This window comes from Bufo bufo, chromosome 9, assembly GCF_905171765.1.
Source record: "Bufo bufo chromosome 9, aBufBuf1.1, whole genome shotgun sequence".
NCBI classification, from domain to species: Eukaryota; Metazoa; Chordata; class Amphibia; order Anura; family Bufonidae; genus Bufo; species Bufo bufo.
The window spans coordinates 159903320-159920579 of record NC_053397.1 but is presented as its reverse complement, the minus strand read 5'-3'; the positions used below and the strand labels follow the sequence as shown (position 1 = coordinate 159920579).

Here is a 17260-nt window from a genome sequence, read left to right as displayed (position 1 = left end):
TAAAGCATTAATGTACTGGTTGTGGAGCTGACCTCCATGTGAGATCACCAGACAATAAAGCTACTTTCCACTAAGGACGTTTTGATGACTTCATTTAATCAGATTTTTTTATATGGGCAGCGCATGGCAGTGAAAGGGTTAAATGGACGGCGTGTGCCCGTTGGTGTTGATTATTAGAAGTTTGCTGAGACAGCTTGTCTGGCATAAGAGTGAAGGTCACAGGGTAGCCTAAACACAGCTGGCAGTAAACAGGGTGCAAGCAACCAGTGCATGTAAGCATGGGTGTCATTCATTCCTGTAGCAAGTCCATTAAACATGTGTATTGTGCTGATGGCAGTAGTCTGCACTCTGCGCTACTGTATCCCTGGAAACCTGGGTGGGACAAAACTCTGTAGGGCCTCCAGGACACATTGGGGGTCCTTTCTCAACACTTTTACACCAGTTTTTAAGTGTCAGTTTTTCCGCAGCGTAATACAGTACCAGCAAAGTGTAGACAAATCTCATGTACACTTTGCTTTTTTCTTCTGTGCAGATTTTGAAATCCGCAGCATGTGAATAGTTTGCGTGGTTCTTCATCCTTTGCAATAGAAGAGTGAGATCTGCGGCAAAATCAGTCCTAAGGGTGCTCACGTGTGAATATTCTCTATTTTTTCCACTTTTTTAAAACTTTTTTTTGTCACTTGTGTCCTTACCACTAGTGTTTTTTTCACTGCATTTTTTCCACCATTAGAGAAGACGATGTGAAAATGGCAGAAAAAAACGGTAAGAGCTCCAACATGCTGCGCATTTGAAAAACCAAAGAAACACAAAGAAAAAAAAACACAATGCAAACACAAATAAAGTACAATAATGCCATAGTTACAGAAAATATTCTGGTGCTAAGGCTACGCTTATCTTGTAAATTTGAGATTCTTCGCAAATACATTTTATACAAAATCATTTGGGCCCATCTGCCAAACATCAAGGCGATCTCTGTAAGGGCTCTTTCACACTTGCGTTCTTTTCTTCCGGCATAGAGTTCCGTCGTCGGGGCTCTATGCCGGAAGAATCCTGATCAGTTTTATCCTAATGCATTCTGAATGGAGAGAAATCCGTTCAGGATGCATCAGGATGTCTTCAGTTCTGGACCGGAACGTTTTTTGGCCGGAGAAAATACCGCAGCATGCTGCGCTTTTTGCTCCGGCCAAAAATCCTGAACACTTGCCGCAAGGCCGGATCCGGAATTAATGCCCATTGAAAGGCATTAATCCGGATCCGGCCTTAAGCTAAACGTCGTTTCAGCGCATTACCGGATCCGACGTTTAGCTTTTTCTGGTAAAGTGTAGTGGGGAGCGGGGGAGCAGTATACTTACAGTCCGTGCGGCTCCCGGGGCGCTTCAGAGTGACGTCAGGGCGCCCCACGCGCATGGATGACGTGATCGCATGGACACGTCATCCATGCGCATGGGGCGCGCTGACGTCATTCTGGAGCGCCCCGGGAGCCGCACGGACGGTAAGTATACCGCTCCCCACTACTACTATGGCAACCAGGACTTTAATAGCGTCCTGGCTGCCATAGTAACACTGAACGCATTTTGAAGACGGATCCGTCTTCAAATGCTTTCAGTTCACTTGCGTTTTTCCGGATCCAGCGTGTAATTCCGGCAAATGGAGTTCACGCCGGATCCGGACAACGCAAGTGTGAAAGAGCCCTAAGACGGGAACCTAACCCTAAATACTACCTGTTATGTGCCATACTGGCAGTGGCGTAGCGTGGGAGGGCCGGGGGGGGCTATTGCCCTGGGCGCCAGACTGCAGGGTGGCGCTGGCCACCGGCGCCAATGTGAACTAACTTTTAATGCTGATAACCGCAGACTGCACTGCACAGCCAGTCAGCTGGAGTGATGAGTGGTTTCAGCCAAAGGTGCGCGCCTCGATGAATCACCAGGGCACACACGGCAGTGGCGGCACTCCAGTCCTAACTAGTCACTGGCTCCGGCACCGCCCACCTTCTAGGCGGGAAAGACACTGCGGAGCAAGAAGAAGAAGATGGATGCCGCTTCAGGACTCAAGTGTGCAGCCTGAGTGTGTGAGTGACAGTGACTAAAGTGTGACTGACAGTCACTGACCAAGTTCAAGTCCCCCTGAGGCTCTGGCCTCAGCGACTGAGGCATAATTTTAATAAAGTGCAGTAAACAGTGCCTGCACCACTCAGACCAGTTAGGGAGTGGAGTGCACCGCTAGTACTGCTCAGAGAGGTATTTCTTCAGTTACGACCCGGGCTTGCTGCCCAGAGGGATAATTTTTATGGGGAAAATGGGTGTCTTTGCCAATTGCCTCCAGGTTAGAGTAACTGGGAGCCCAAATAGGTGGTGGACTGGAACAAACAGGTCAGCTCAGCCTCAGGTGTCATGACTGGACCAGGATTAATAATGGAGGATCATTGTGGGGGCCTAGGTGGAATATTCACAGTGAGTAGTACTAGTAATATCCTTTCCCATAGGCCTATTGTGCTGCAGATTCCACTTAGGCCCTCACAGTAATAATCCTTTGTATTAATCCATTGCCAGTCCTCATTTAGGCCCCATGCCCCAGCCAGGTATTACTTTTCGTAGTGCTGGTTAGGTTGAGGCATGCATAGAGCCAAAATGGGAATTAGAAATGGATTAATTAACCCCCTTGCACCCGTGACAGGGCCTGACGTAATAGTGAAATATAGCCACGCCAGCAACCCGACAGTCATTTAACCCCTCAGATGCTTTGGCCAATAGCGACTACGGTATCTGAGCAGTTACACAGGTTTTTGTTTTGCCACATGTGAAAATGTCCGAACAATTAAAGTTTTAAATAAAAAATGTCTTTCCTGCTTGCTGAATGCTATAACAAAAAAAAAAAAATAGAAAAATGTGGGCCATCATACTACTAATACAGAGGGGACCATTATAATAACAATACAGAGGGGGCTATTTTATATTATAATAATAATAATAGAGGGGGTCATTATATATTCTAATAATACAGAGGGGACACAGACGGGTCTTCATAAATACTGGGGCTACTACAGGGGTCTTTTTAAATACTTGGACCACTGTATGAGGTATTATAACTACTGCAGACACTATAGGGGACTTTATTACTATTGCGGGCTCTTATAGGGGTACCTTATAGAGGTACCTTGTCACTGCTGGGGGCACTATAGGACACCTTATCTCTACTAGGAGCCGTATGGGGGCATTATTAATAATGGGGTGCTGAGGTTTTTTTTTATAATTCAGCACAATATGGAGGACATTACTACTAATGGGATTGCTATTGGGGGTGCTGCAGGAAACACTATTACCATTGAGGACAGTTTGGGAGTGTATTATTATGGGGGACTGTCTGTATGCTACTAGCACAGTATTGGGAGTAGCAGCAGGATGACAGTGTTGAGGCACCAGGAGGGAGACGATAGTAAAGTGAGGAATCTAAAAAAAATAATTCTGTAATAAACTCTGCAGAGACGAGACACAGCTGAAATCTCCGAATGAAGACGTTGAGGAAAGAGTCTACCTCAGAAGAGACGTGACTTGATGTAAGAAGTATGTGCTGCTGTATTCTTCAGTATTTTGTGTGTGTACTCCTGCTCCGTACAGTATTAGAACAACATTTTATGCAAATCGACTTCGGATGTTTCATCTAGTGATAGGGTTGGGGGGAGGACTCCAGGCCACACTGTGCGTGTTCTGAATTCTAGGGCCTCCCATCCATCTAAATCTCAGAGAAAGTTAGATACATCACAGTCAGGTGTCCGTAGAGTGAGTATTATCTTAGAGTATTGGACCCTTTTAAAATATAGCTTTTATTAATTCTTATTAAAAGGAGAGTAAATCACCCTGAGATATCTGGGTGACCTCAAATATATAAAGACAGGATGTCGCCCAGCTACCACCGTGAAATGGTGACTTTTATGCTGTATAGTTAGTACAGATTCCAAAAGGGCACTTATGACATTGGCGATAAGTATAAGTTAGGGGAAGGCCAGGGTACTTGAATAGGTGCTGGAGATAACTCTCTCCCTGCACCAGCCCTAGGTTAGCCTTTGCCCAGGGATAATCCCTAATGGTGGGATCTCCCTGTCCCCGTACCTGCCCTGTAAAACCCTATATATTGGGAATGATGTCAACAGTATTTTTACCCCAACGCGTTTCCCCACTAGGGGGCATCAGGGGGTCGGTTAAAAATAGATAATTCATATAAATAACATCTTACATCAAAAGGATAAAAAAAATAAAGACTGTACTATGTCCTGGATGAGACAATGAGGCAGACCATGCTTGGGGCTGGATGTATCACACAGGCTCTCCTGTTAGAGAGAAATGTCACTGGTGATGTGACCCATCGATGTCTGGACTGCCCCCTGCCAAGTTGTGTAAGGCAATCCATCTATCTACTAGATTATCTGATATACTGAGAGAGTTATCACTGTGTTACGTGTGGTGTTACATAGGACTGCAGGTGACATCTACTACATTATCTGTAAAAAAAAAAAAAAGGGGCACAATAACTGGCTTGCCCCGGGTGCTGGCAATCCACGGTACGCCACTGCATACTGGTTCCACTTTTTATTTTTTATTTTTTTTTATTACAAAGTCTCATATTCCACTAACTTGTGACAAAAAATAAAAACTTCCATGAACTCACTATGCCCATCACGAAATACCTTGGGGTGTCTTCTTTCCAAAATGGGGTCACTTGTGGGGTAGTTATACTGCCCTGGCATTTTAGGGGCCGAATGCGTGAGAAGTGGTTTGAAATCAAAATCTGTAAAAAATGGCCGGTGAAATCCGAAAGGTGCTCTTTGGAATGTGGGCCCCTTTGCCCACCTAGGCTGCAAAAAAGTGTCACACATGTGGTATCGCCGTATTCAGGAGAAGTTGGGCAATGTGTTTTGGGGTGTCTTTTTACATATACCCATGCTGTCTGAGCATTGTAGAACCTCAGGAAACATGACAGGTGCTCAGAAAGTCAGAGCTGGTTCAAAAAGCGGAAATTCACATTTTTGTACCATAGTTTGTAAACGCTATAACTTTTACCCAAACCATTTTTTTTTTTTACCCAAACATTTTTTTTTTATCAAAGACATGTAGAACAATAAATTTAGAGAAAAATTTATATATGGATGTCGTTTTTTTTGCAAAACTTTACAACTGAAAGTGAAAAATGTCATTTTTTGGCAAAAAATTCGTTAAATTTCGATTAATAACAAAAAAAGTAAAAATGTCAGCAGCAATGAAATACCACCAAATGAAAGCTCTATTAGTGAGAAGAAAAGGAGGTAAAATTCATTTGGGTGGTAAGTTGCATGACCGAGCAATAAACGGTGAAAGTAGTGTAGTGCAGAAGTGTAAAAAGTGGCCTGGTCTTTCAGGGTGTTTAAGGTAGGGGGGGCTGAAGTGGTTAATTGCCTCCATTAGATCCAGGGAATCCAAGTACCAAAATGCATGCTGAGCCCACTCTATACTTCTCCTGGTGCCAGACGGCTTCCAATGAATACAATGAGAGCAGACTACAGCTTTATACGTACACTAATCAAAATCTGCCTATGGGGCAGACAGGCTAGTCAGGAGTGCAAGACTAAATGGAGTCAGGATTTAATTGAGGTCATTATGGCACAAAAAATTGTGAAAGGAAGAGTGGACCCAGCATGCATATGGAAATTCGGAGGACGCGGGGCGTTGCTGGGCTCTTTTCCGCTTGACTCATCTCCGGACACAGGACTCATATCAGGTCATTTGCATATTGATCAAAAAGGTTTTTTAACACAATAAAAGAGCAGAGAGCTGTGAGGACTGGGTATTGCAGATGTGCTAGCGGCCATCTAGCAGCCCATGTCCCCAGCTCTATGCACAAAATCCTGGTGACAGGTTCCCTTTAAGGCACAAAAAAAATGGTTAAAAGCAGAGTGGATCCAGCATGCATTTGGAACCTGCATTCCCTGTATTTTATGGTGGCCAGTATGGCACATAACAGGTAGTATTTAGTGTTAGGTTCCAGTCTTATCGAGATCGCCTTGACGCCGGCAGACGGGCCCAAATAATTTTGTACAAAATGTATTTGCAAAGAACCTCAAAGTTACAATAACAATGGCATTATTGTACTTTATTTGGTTTCCAGAGTGCTAATGAACAAAAAACACGTGTGTCCTGCGTTTCACATTTACCATAGGCCTCCAGCAAACATCTGGAGCTGGCTTTTTTACCAAAAACACAGGTGCAAAACACGCCACTAAAAAATCTGCTTGTAAAAGCAGCCTCAGATAATGATTGCATCTCAAATATATCTGTTACACGGCACAGCAAATATTTGCAGAAACATCAAGGGGCAGAACTCTTCCATGGCAACTTATTGTTAAGGGATGCCAACTGTGCTCCTAGAGGAGTAAACAGATGTAATTGCAGTTCTGTAGGATTGGCTGACTGTACAGTGATATGAACTTGTTGGAAGAAATCATATACCTTTATGTAGGACAATAGCACAGAAAACTGGACAATATGGCGTTTCCACGACTAGATTAGGTGTATTTTTGCTGCAATCTACAACTTATCCCCGCTCACGCCAGGTCTAAAAAAGTAGGCGTGGCATGAGCGAGGAAGGAGACGGGCTATCAGGCCCATCTCATTTTCCATGCCAGTTTTAGGAGTAGAAAATTGTCTAAATGCAACACGGAAAGGAAGCTGTCTTACATTTAGAATTGGAGGTGGATGCGGCGAAGTTGTAAAGGTCGGCGCCTCTACACTTTGGCGGATCGACAGCCAGTGCAGGGCCTTATTTAGACACCAGTCTTAAAAAACGTGCCCCATTATGTTTAATGGCTGCTGTGTTGTGCAGTGGATGGCACCCAGTCATATTTCGGATTGCAATCTACTACGTGTAAAGCAGTGTATTGACTTGCCTGCAGAATACCTGAGTGGGGTACCTCCTGCAGTTGCTGCACAGGGGGGTGGAAATATTCATAGGAGTCCCAGCTGGCAAGGGTGGCGTCCCATTAAATAGAGTACAGAGGTGTAATGTGCAATGACATCTTGTCCCCCAAGGCCTCATTCACACATACATGGACCACGGTCCGTGGAAACCCGTCCTGCTGAGTGCATGGTGTCATTGGTTGCTATGACGCCGTGCGCTTCACGCTGCCGCTGTACAGTAATACACTCGTATGATCTATACGTGTATTACTGTACAGCAGCATGAAGCACACAGCGTCATAGCAACCAATGACGCCGTGCACTCAGCAGGACGGGTTTCCACGGACCGTGGTCCATGTATGTGTGAATGAGGCCTAAAACTAACATTTTCTCCCAGATGGACTGCTAGTTCATTGAAGGATCAGACTACATGCCACCTACAGAAGTCTATGGAGGGAAGGAGAAAGAGGAGGGAAGTGCAGAGAGGCACAGATATGCTGCCCATAGAAGTCTATGGAGTAAGTAGGAGTGAGCTGCTAGAGGAAGAATGGCGTATTTTTCTCTGAGATGCGTGATTACAATGTAGTGAATTACTAGACCCAAACCCTCTGACATAATATACTTATCAGGTATCATAATTCTTTTCTGAAAACATTGCTTTCCTTTCAAATACACCATTCCTAACTGAAAAACCCGGAAAAATTCACTGTCCCAACGCAGACTAGACAAGCGAGTAAGAGGACACACCCTGGTCATGTGTAGTCCTAATAAATAGAAAAGGTAAAGAAATTACTGTACAAGCGAGAACATTACAATACACATAAAACCCTGCACATCATAGAACAGATCAGCTTTTATTGAGGACAGAATGATAGGAGTCGTAGTTCAAGTCATCTCCAGTTCAAATTGCTAGAAATAGCTGTGGATGCAGGGAAACAAGGTTTTTTTTAAACAATATTCACATGAAATCCACATTCTTTGTTGTTCTAGTAATATAATAAATGTAACAATTTACTGTAGAGATATTTAGTCTGTAATGTTTGCGTTGCATGTCGTCCCCAAATGGCATTTCAAGCTCTTCCTTCAGATCTAGTTCTTGTGCGTTGCAGTGACTATGCTCCAGAAAGAAAGGTTACAGCTGCCATAGCTTGGCATCTCCGGTATCTTAGGGCACAACACCATGCTTACGGCCCACCTCAGTAAATGCCCGCACACAGTTGTCAATGTCCTCATCACTGTGAGCTGCTGAAATCTGCACACGGATACGAGCTTTGCCCTTTGGGACCACTGGGAAGCTAAATCCAATGACGTAAATGCCTGAAAGGAAAAAGACAATCACTGCAGTAGATATACAGAGTATAATGGAGGTAAGGTATGCCAGGGTGGTGACACAAGGTGCCCTAGCAGGCCAGTTTATGGCTGGACCTTTGGCACAATTGGTATTAAAACTGCATATAGCGGGCAATGTCTGAGGAAGGAGCCTTTCCTCCATTATTTTTGATTCAGTGTTTTTATTCTACCTTTTTTCCCTCCCCGCTTTCCAAGAGCTGTAAGGCATGTTTCACATTTGCGTTGGACAGATCCGGTAGGCTGTTCCGGCCGGGAACAGCCTGCCAGATCAGTCACTGCCAGACCCGATACCCGCTGGCCTCAATAACTACATGGGGACTGGCAGAGATCCGGCTGTAACCCGACAAACGTGCTGAGAATCCGTGCCAGCGGGTATCAAGTAGCGCCCGGCAATGCCGGATCTAGACATCTCCGGCAGGCTGCTACCTGTCGGAATAGCCTGCCATGTAAAACAAGCCTAACTTTTTTACTTTTCTGATCACATAGGCAGATGAGGGCTGTTTTTTTTTTTTTTGGGGGGGGGGGGGGGGACAACTTATCCATTTAATTTACCTTATTTTGTATTGAAAAATGGGAATAAAAATTATTGGTGAAGTGAAACTCTGAAAACAAAAACGCAATTCTGCCATTTTTGGGTTTTGTTTTTCACGGTATTCACTAAAAATGACATGACGACATTATGGTGCGCCTCAGTACAATTACAGCAATAATAAATATGCATGTATATAGTTTTCATTATGTTTTAGTACTTTTCTTTTTTGGGGGGGGGGGGGGGGGAGGTTGAGGTCATTTTTCCGTTACAGCACTCACTGCGCACGATAAGTAATTCTTTAATAGTTTGGACATGTTTCAGACGCAACAATACCAATCATGTTTATATGGGAAAGAGGGCGATTTGAACTTTTTTTTTTTTACTGTACTTTTTATTCCTCTTAGGGAACTGATCACATAATTCATAGACTGCAAAAGTATACTATTGCAGTCTATGGGACTTTCACTGGTTGCCACACACAGGGTGTAACAGCCAGCTTACAATGGAGGGCCTGGGAGCCTTGGAGGCCACCGTGGGGCTCTGATCGTGTGAGCGCAGCCTTCCCTTCATTGTTTACCTGCTCGTCATCCACATTGCAGAGAAGAGCAGGTGTAATTACATCTAAGCCGTCCCATTCACATCTATGGGACAGCTCGTTCCTATGCACTTGAATAGGAAGGAGCCGTCCCATTGAAATGAATGCGATGGCTTCTTGTAATTACACCTGCTCACCTCTGCAATGAAGGGAAGGTGGCTCTCTTCAAACAACTAATTGGCGGAGGTGTCGGGTGTTGGACCCCGCTCATCTCATATTGATGAACTATCCTGAGAATAGGTCATCAATATTAAAATCCTGAAAAACCCCTTTAATGACTTTGGTGCATCTCACACCACTACAAACTAAATCAAGATGACAGATTCTGAAACTGAATATAACCAAGGCAATATTGACATATGCAGCACATTCTTCCTTTATTACTTTTCTTTCCTTTTGGGTACACTCCTCACTATGGCTAAAGAATGGAAACTGCCCTGTGTAAACCTGACTTGAAGCTTATGGCAAATGAACCTCACCCGCTTAGATGGCCATATTTCTCCCTAGGCACTGGAGGTCTGTTTTCTGTTTGTTTCTGGCTATTTAGTGCAGTCCAATGAAAAACCCAGAAACAAAATAGAAAACAGGTCAATTGGAGTCAAAACACAACCCTATTGACTCTGTCTGCCTCATTCAAGTCAATATACCCATCGTGGTATATGTTTAAATACTGCTTTAAGGAATTCAAATACACTGCTCAAAAAAATAAAGGGAACACTTAAACAACACAATGTAACTCCAAGTCAATCGCACTTCTGTGAAATCAAACTGTCCACTTAGGAAGCAACACTGAGTGACAATCAATTTCACATGCTGTTGTGCAAATGGGATAGACAACAGGTGGAAATTATAGGCAATTAGCAAGACACCCCCAATAAAGGAATGGTTCTGCAGGTGGTGACCACAGACCACTTCTCAGTTCCTATGCTTCCTGGCTGATGTTTGGTCACTTTTGAATGCTGGTGGTGCTTTCACTCTAGTGGTAGCATGAGACGGAGTCTACAACCCACACAAGTGGCTCAAGTAGTGCAGCTTATCCAGGATGGCACATCAATGCGAGCTGTGGCAAAAAGGTTTGCTGTGTCTGTCAGCGTAGTGTCCAGAGCATGGAGGCGCTACCAGGAGACAGGCCAGTACATCAGGAGACGTGGAGGAGGCCGTAGGAGGGCAACAACCCAGCAGCAGGACCGCTACCTCCGCCTTTGTGCAAGGAGGAACAGGAGGAGCACTGCCAGAGCCCTGCAAAATGACCTCCAGCAGGCCACAAATGTACCATGTGTCTGCTCAAACGGTCAGAAACAGACTCCATGAGGGTGATATGAGGGCCCGACGTCCACAGGTGGGGGTTGGGCTTACAGCCCAACACCGTGCAGGACGTTTAGCATTTGCCAGAGAACTCCAAGATTGGCAAATTCGCCACTGGCACCCTGTGCTCTTCACAGATGAAAGCAGGTTCACACTGAGCACATGTGACAGAGTCTGGAGACGCCGTGGAGAACGTTCTGCTGCCTGCAACATCCTCCAGCATGACTGGTTTGGCATTGGGTCAGTAATGGTGTGGGGTGGCATTTCTTTGGAGGGCCGCACAGCCCTCCATGTGCTCGCCAGAGGTAGCCTGACTGCCATTAGGTACCGAGATGAGATCCTCAGACCCCTTGTGAGACCATATGCTGGTGCGGTTGGCCCTGGGTTCTCCTAATGCAAGACAATGCTAGACCTCATGTGGCTGGAGTGTGTCAGCAGTTCCTGCAAGACAAAGGCATTGATGCTATGGACTGGCCCGCCCGTTCCCCAGACCTGAATCCAATTGAGCACATCTGGGACATCATGTCTCGCTCTATCCACCAACGTCACGTTGCACCACAGACTGTCCAGGAGTTGGCAGATGCTTTAGTCCAGGTCTGGGAGGAGATCCCTCAGGAGACCGTCCGCCACCTCATCAGGAGCATGCACAGGCGTTGTAGGGAGGTCATACAGGCACGTGGAGGCCACACACACTACTGAGCCTCATTTTGACTTGTTTTAAGGACATTACATCAAAGTTGGATCAGCCTGTAGTGTGTTTTTCCACTTTAATTTTAAGTGCGACTCCAAATCCAGACCTCCATGGGTTGAAAAATTTGATTTCCATTTTTTCATTTTTGTGTGATTTTGTTGTCAGCACATTCAACTATGTAAAGAACAAAGTATTTCAGAAGAATATTTAATTAACTCAGATCTAGGATGTGTGATTTTTGTGTTCCCTTTATTTTTTTGAGCAGTGTATATACCCCTGATGAAAAGCCCAGCAGTAGGCATAAAGCAGTGTGAACCCAGCCTTAAATGAGGAAAAAGGTTACTCATTTTATCATTGGTCTCTATTTTTAACACTGACCAATTATTACAATTGCTCACAAATAAGCAAACCATGGTGATAATTGGCTGGTGTAAATGGTCTGTTAATTTGGGTGAATTAGGGCAGCATGAGATGTACATACAGCCCTGCCTATCTACACACCTGGTCGGTTTATGCCGCTGAAGTCACAGATACTCACCTCTTTCTAACATATCATCCGCCATTGTTGATGCCAGTCTGGCATCTCCAAGCATCACTGGGCAGATTGGATGATCCATCCCGGCAATGGTGAAGCCTGCAGCGGTCATCTTGTTCCGGAATCTGAAAAGTAGGATTAGTTACTGACAGTTTCGTATTGTAAGAAAGTAAATACTGTAATGTTAGATGTATAGCAAAGCCTAAACCAGACCGGTGACGCCCCCCGCCTCCTTATGTGTCCAGGTAGAAGAAATTTTGGAAACTGGGATTGAGCAGCTGTAGAAGATTTAGCTTCTGGGAGCTTTTGTAGACCAAGCACTTCTTTAGGTCAGATTCAGACGGCCATTCTTATTACTGTCCGCAAAACATGGATGAATGTGGACATTCATATCACTGGGTGCTTATTCCCAGAACCCATAGACTTGAATCAATCTCAGACAGAAAACGGACAAGAATGGTGCATGCTACCAGTTTCTGTACAGACAGACGGTCCAGTTAAAAAAACTGACGTGTCACTTGCACCATTTGCTTGAATGGGGCTGTGTTCAATTTGGGTCCAGCCTGGATAGCACAAGGATAGAAAAGAACGTCGTCTGAATCTGACCTTACAGGGATTTTAAACCTACATTTATTCATAAGCCTATTACTAATAAGACAAGGTTTCACTCCACACAATGAAATCAAACAACTGCATTTACTCATGAGAAGAATGGAGTCCTATGAAGTTTCAACTGGATCAATAAGAGACTGCTGTACTGTGCATTTGGATAAGTTATGGTCCATGGTAGCAGAATCCATAACAGAATTCTTAGATAACCCGAACCTTGTATGCCAAACTTGAAACACAAGTTCGCTCATCCCCATTTATAATCCGTGGTCCAGTCTGGGCCCTCAGCTGTGCAAGGGGTTGTCTACTATAGGCAGCTCTACCCCATGGATCTCATTAGGCTGTTGTGAGATAATGGACAGCCTTCAATCAGAATGTCCCTCTACTGACCAGAGCAGAGACACACTTCAGATAGCATCTTTCACTCTGGGGGACCACATTTGCCCAATTAAATCAAACAACACCCATGATTTTAATAGGCACCATATGCTACTGGTTGTCTACAAAATAATGGCTAGTCCTTTGTCTGCCATTTCCAGTTCTTGGAAACCTAGTGCCATTGTTCCCAGTTCCTGAGGATTCACTTCCTATCCGATAACATGGCTAATTGCTCAGACATCACACGATTCCTACAGCGACAGCCATGTGTTGGCGATGCGAAAAAGATCTGGCTTCCATGTTGCATACATGGTGGGGATGCCTGCTAACTCGCACATTTTGGGATCAAGTCCTTCACATCTAGGCCAAATCCTCTGGGAAATGGATAACCAATACTGCTCAAATAGCCTTGTTATCCCTTCTTCTATGTTCTTCATGTATATTTTGCTGGTATTGTTGGCGTTATTTGGCTCTATGTCATTTGTAGGGAGTATGGATTTCTTTGGATATATAGTTCTAAATGATTGGCGATATGGAGGTAAATTTTTGGTTGGTTCTCATTTATGATTTGAGAATATCCCACAGAATAAATACCCGTGGTAAGTCATGATGCATGGACACTAATTATATCACCAGCTCAATACCACCTGCTGAAAACACCGGCGGGTGGGCCCTGAGGACTGGAGCTGAAGAACACTGATTTAGTCCACCTCTAGCAATAGATGATCTGGCACTCAACTCTCACCGTGCTGTCTTTGCAGACATAGATTGTGCAATTTCATTGCTTTCCATCAAGAGGTCCAATGCTTTGGAGGCGCTGCCAACCACAGCTGGAGGAAGGGTATTTGAGAACAGGTATGGTCGTGAGCGTTGCCGTAGCAGATCAATTAGAGGTTTTGGGCCTGTTGTATAACCACCTAGAAAAATACAGCAGTATATTAGAGAAGACTAGGCAAACATCATAGCCACAAACTCATGACTAACCACTTCTGTATATGAAATGAATGGACATAGCATAACATGGCCATATATATGGAATAGCTCAGTCTGATGACTGCCATTTCAGCTGACTGTGCCATAAATATGCATGCTTGGCCAGTGGCGTTGGAGGGGAGGGGGAACCAGAGTGGCAGTCACCCCCGGCACCAAACTATAAGGGGGTGCCTGGGTACAGTTACAGACAATGCCACTCTGTTGCAGGCTGTGCACTGCGCATATTGTGCCATCGCCATTCAATGGCGAAGGTGGGATGCATGCAGTGAATGATTTTCACTCACTTGTATCCTGCGCACTGCCTCAGCGAGTTGAGTGTGCATATACTAAAGAGATATCAGAGTGCAGAGTCTGGATCTCTCCTAGGCCTCAAGTCCTAAGCCAGGAGCCACTCCAGTGTGGAGAAACTGTATGCAGAACACAGACCACGGTATCTGAACACTGCTCAGGAGAGTGTCCCTGCTGCAAGGTATTGTCTCACCTCAGCAAATGGCATTTATCATGTAGACAAAATTAATACAAGGAACTTGCCAATGTATTGTGATTGTCCATATTGCCTCCTTTCCTGGCTTCATTCATTTTTCCATCACATTATACACTGCTCACTTCCAGGGGTTATGACCACCCTACAATCCAGCAGCAGTGGCTGTGCTTGTACACTGTGGTAAAAAAAAGCAGTAGCCTCGCTGGTGGTGACCAGCAGCTCCCACCTCTTATCTGCACTGCAGCAGTGTCCGTAAGCCCTGGAAACGAGCGGTGTATAATGGAATGGAAAAATAAATTAAGCCAGCAAAGGAGGCAATATGGACAATCACAATACATTAGTAAGTGTCTCGTATTACACTTTGTCTACATGATAAATGCCATGAGTTATTACGTAATGAATTTGCGGTCCTCATTTTTAGGCATAACTTTTTTTTTTTAAACCCTTTAAAAAAATTATATATATATATATATATATATATATATATATATATATATATATAGAAATTCTGGCTTTTTTTATTTTTTTAACAGCATTTACCATAGGGGATAATTTGCATGATATTTGTGTAGTGTGGTGGTTCTGGATGCGGCGATACCAAGCATGTGTGGGAGATTTTTTTTTTTTTAAATAGTTTTCCTAAAAAAATATTGAATTTAAGAAATGTCTTTTTTTTACTTTTTTTAACCACTAAATAGTCCCACAAGGGGACTATAACAGACAATCTTTTGATCGCTTTTAAAATACAATGCGCAATCTCTGTAGTGCATTGCATTTTAATGTCAGTGCCAGAGAGGCGCAGCCTGCTGGAGTATACTCAAGGCAGGCTTGGGGCCTACACCAGGTACCAGATTGCCTATATACACACAGTCTGCTCCCTCTGTCACTGCTTATATGCAGCGGGCACCATTGGCCGTGCGTGGCATGCAAGGGGTTAAACAGCCCAGATAGACACTCCTGCCGGCCTGGGCTTTTAGAGCAGGAGCATGGCAAGAGCCGAGCCCCCGCTCTCTGCTGCATGGGGGACCTGTGCAGTGCTTAGACCGGGCGCTGTGAAAAGGCGGCAGCCCAGCCTAAAACCCCTTAGTGACCGCAGTAAAAAGATGGTGGTCACAATTGTTGGGGAGGAAGTGTTCCTTCCCGACAATCACCTGCTCGTCAGTGGAGACCTCTGTATTTACATGCAGCGATCTCCTCCACAGAATGGGTAGGCGCAATCACTAATGCCATTACTCGTTCCCATACAGAATCATTGTTTGCCAGCAGCAGAGACTCTTTAGATGGCATAATTTGCTGCCGGCAAATGATGATTTAGGTGTTCGCGTTTCGTTCATTGATCGGGTAATTGGCTGCACCTTTACAACGGCAGATTATTGCTAGTGAGCGTTTATACCAGCGATAATCTGCCGGAACATTGTGCCGTTTAAAGAAGTGCACTTTATAGTAGCACTAGTAAAATTGCCATGAGCCTGTTGTGCAGACTCTATGTAGGCCCCCCACAGTAACAACCCTCCTTATTGACTCCATAACAACCAAGCATCGTACATGTACGGCACTTGGTGCTGGGTTTTAATTTGGAGCACTGTACATGTATGGAGCCAAAATTAAAGCTTCTGCAATCTCAGAGATGAATACTGACCTGCAGCTCAATGCATGGTTGTTTTGAAGTGAATACGGATGATTGAGTGCTATAAGGAAAAGACAAAAGCGGTTTATTACTGCCTCTCCTTTGCTCAGTGCATAGTGCTCAACCCTCAATGAGCACTGTGCAGGGAATACAGGAAGAGGCTATGCCACTTCCTCTAGTAGATCCAGCGATCATGTGATCACCAGGTGTCTCTGGGACAAAGCTGCTGGATCCTAGCTTACCCTGATTAGCTCTGCTTGTGTAAAAAGGGGCATGTACACAGGTTACCGAGTACTATACTTGGCTTGCCCTGGGCACTGGCAACCTACACCATTGCGCTTGGCTCAAGCATAAAAGCATGTTAATTTCAAGGTAATATGCTACAGCTAGATGATCCTGCGAAATCCGTAGGCACACAGTGACTTGTGTATATGCCAGCCATAGGCAGAGTTCATACGTTCAGTTAGTAAAATAAAATATTGGTTTTGCTTTAGGCAGGACCTACTCTAAACCTATATATGCCACCACTTTGGCACTGCTAGGTGGGCACAGATGTGTTTTGATCAAAATATATTGGCTGAAAGCCTCAGATTTTATAATATCAGAACGAGGTTTTACTCCAGATATAATGTTTGCATCTATTGTGTTAGTGCAATATTTTCTGTGATTTTTCTTTCAAAGAAGCACTCCCACAAAACTTTATTCTCCGACATGTTAGAAAGGTGCATGATGTAATCTGTAGTGAAGGTAATCTTCTTACCAGTGACTGTATTTGCTAGTTGTAACCTCCCTTCTGATCCTCAGCTGTATCATGTGACCAAAATTCATCTCCAACTGACACAGGAAGTCAGTTACTTCTCTATTCATTCCTATGAGACTGACATGGAGGCTTCCATAGGAATGCATAGAGAAACTGTCCTCCTGTCCATACATAAGATGCTGTGTTATTTGGAGAGCCAGACTGTTGCTCACATGACACAGCTGAGAATCAGAAGGGAGGTTATAACTCACAAATACAATCACTGACAAGAACCTTAACTACAGTTTACATCATGTACCTTTCTAACATGTCAGAAAATAAAAATTGTGGGAGAGGGCATGGTCTGCAGTCTGAGGAAAATGGCCGTGTGAAGCCTGTGCTCCTGCACTTGTTCAGCGACTAAAGGAAAGCACGCAGTCCAACTGCCCCTTCTACACTTCTACCTGCCTCCAACGCATTCCGGATGATGACCAGAGGT

The 17260-nt window shown here is 44.5% G+C and overlaps 1 protein-coding gene across 1 annotated transcript in view; it reads right to left on the bottom strand.

The window, feature by feature from the left end:
- Positions 1-7758: 7758 nt before the first annotated feature.
- Positions 7759-17260, bottom strand: part of GCAT (glycine C-acetyltransferase) — a 44932-nt gene continuing 35430 nt past the window's right edge. Inside the window, exons 7-9 of the mRNA XM_040407796.1 lie at positions 13664-13835; positions 11935-12056; positions 7759-8240 (exon numbers count right to left, since the gene is read on the bottom strand). Coding sequence (XP_040263730.1) covers positions 8089-8240; positions 11935-12056; positions 13664-13835 — 446 coding nt within the window. The 3' untranslated portion in view covers positions 7759-8088. The remainder of the gene's footprint in view (positions 8241-11934; positions 12057-13663; positions 13836-17260) is intronic.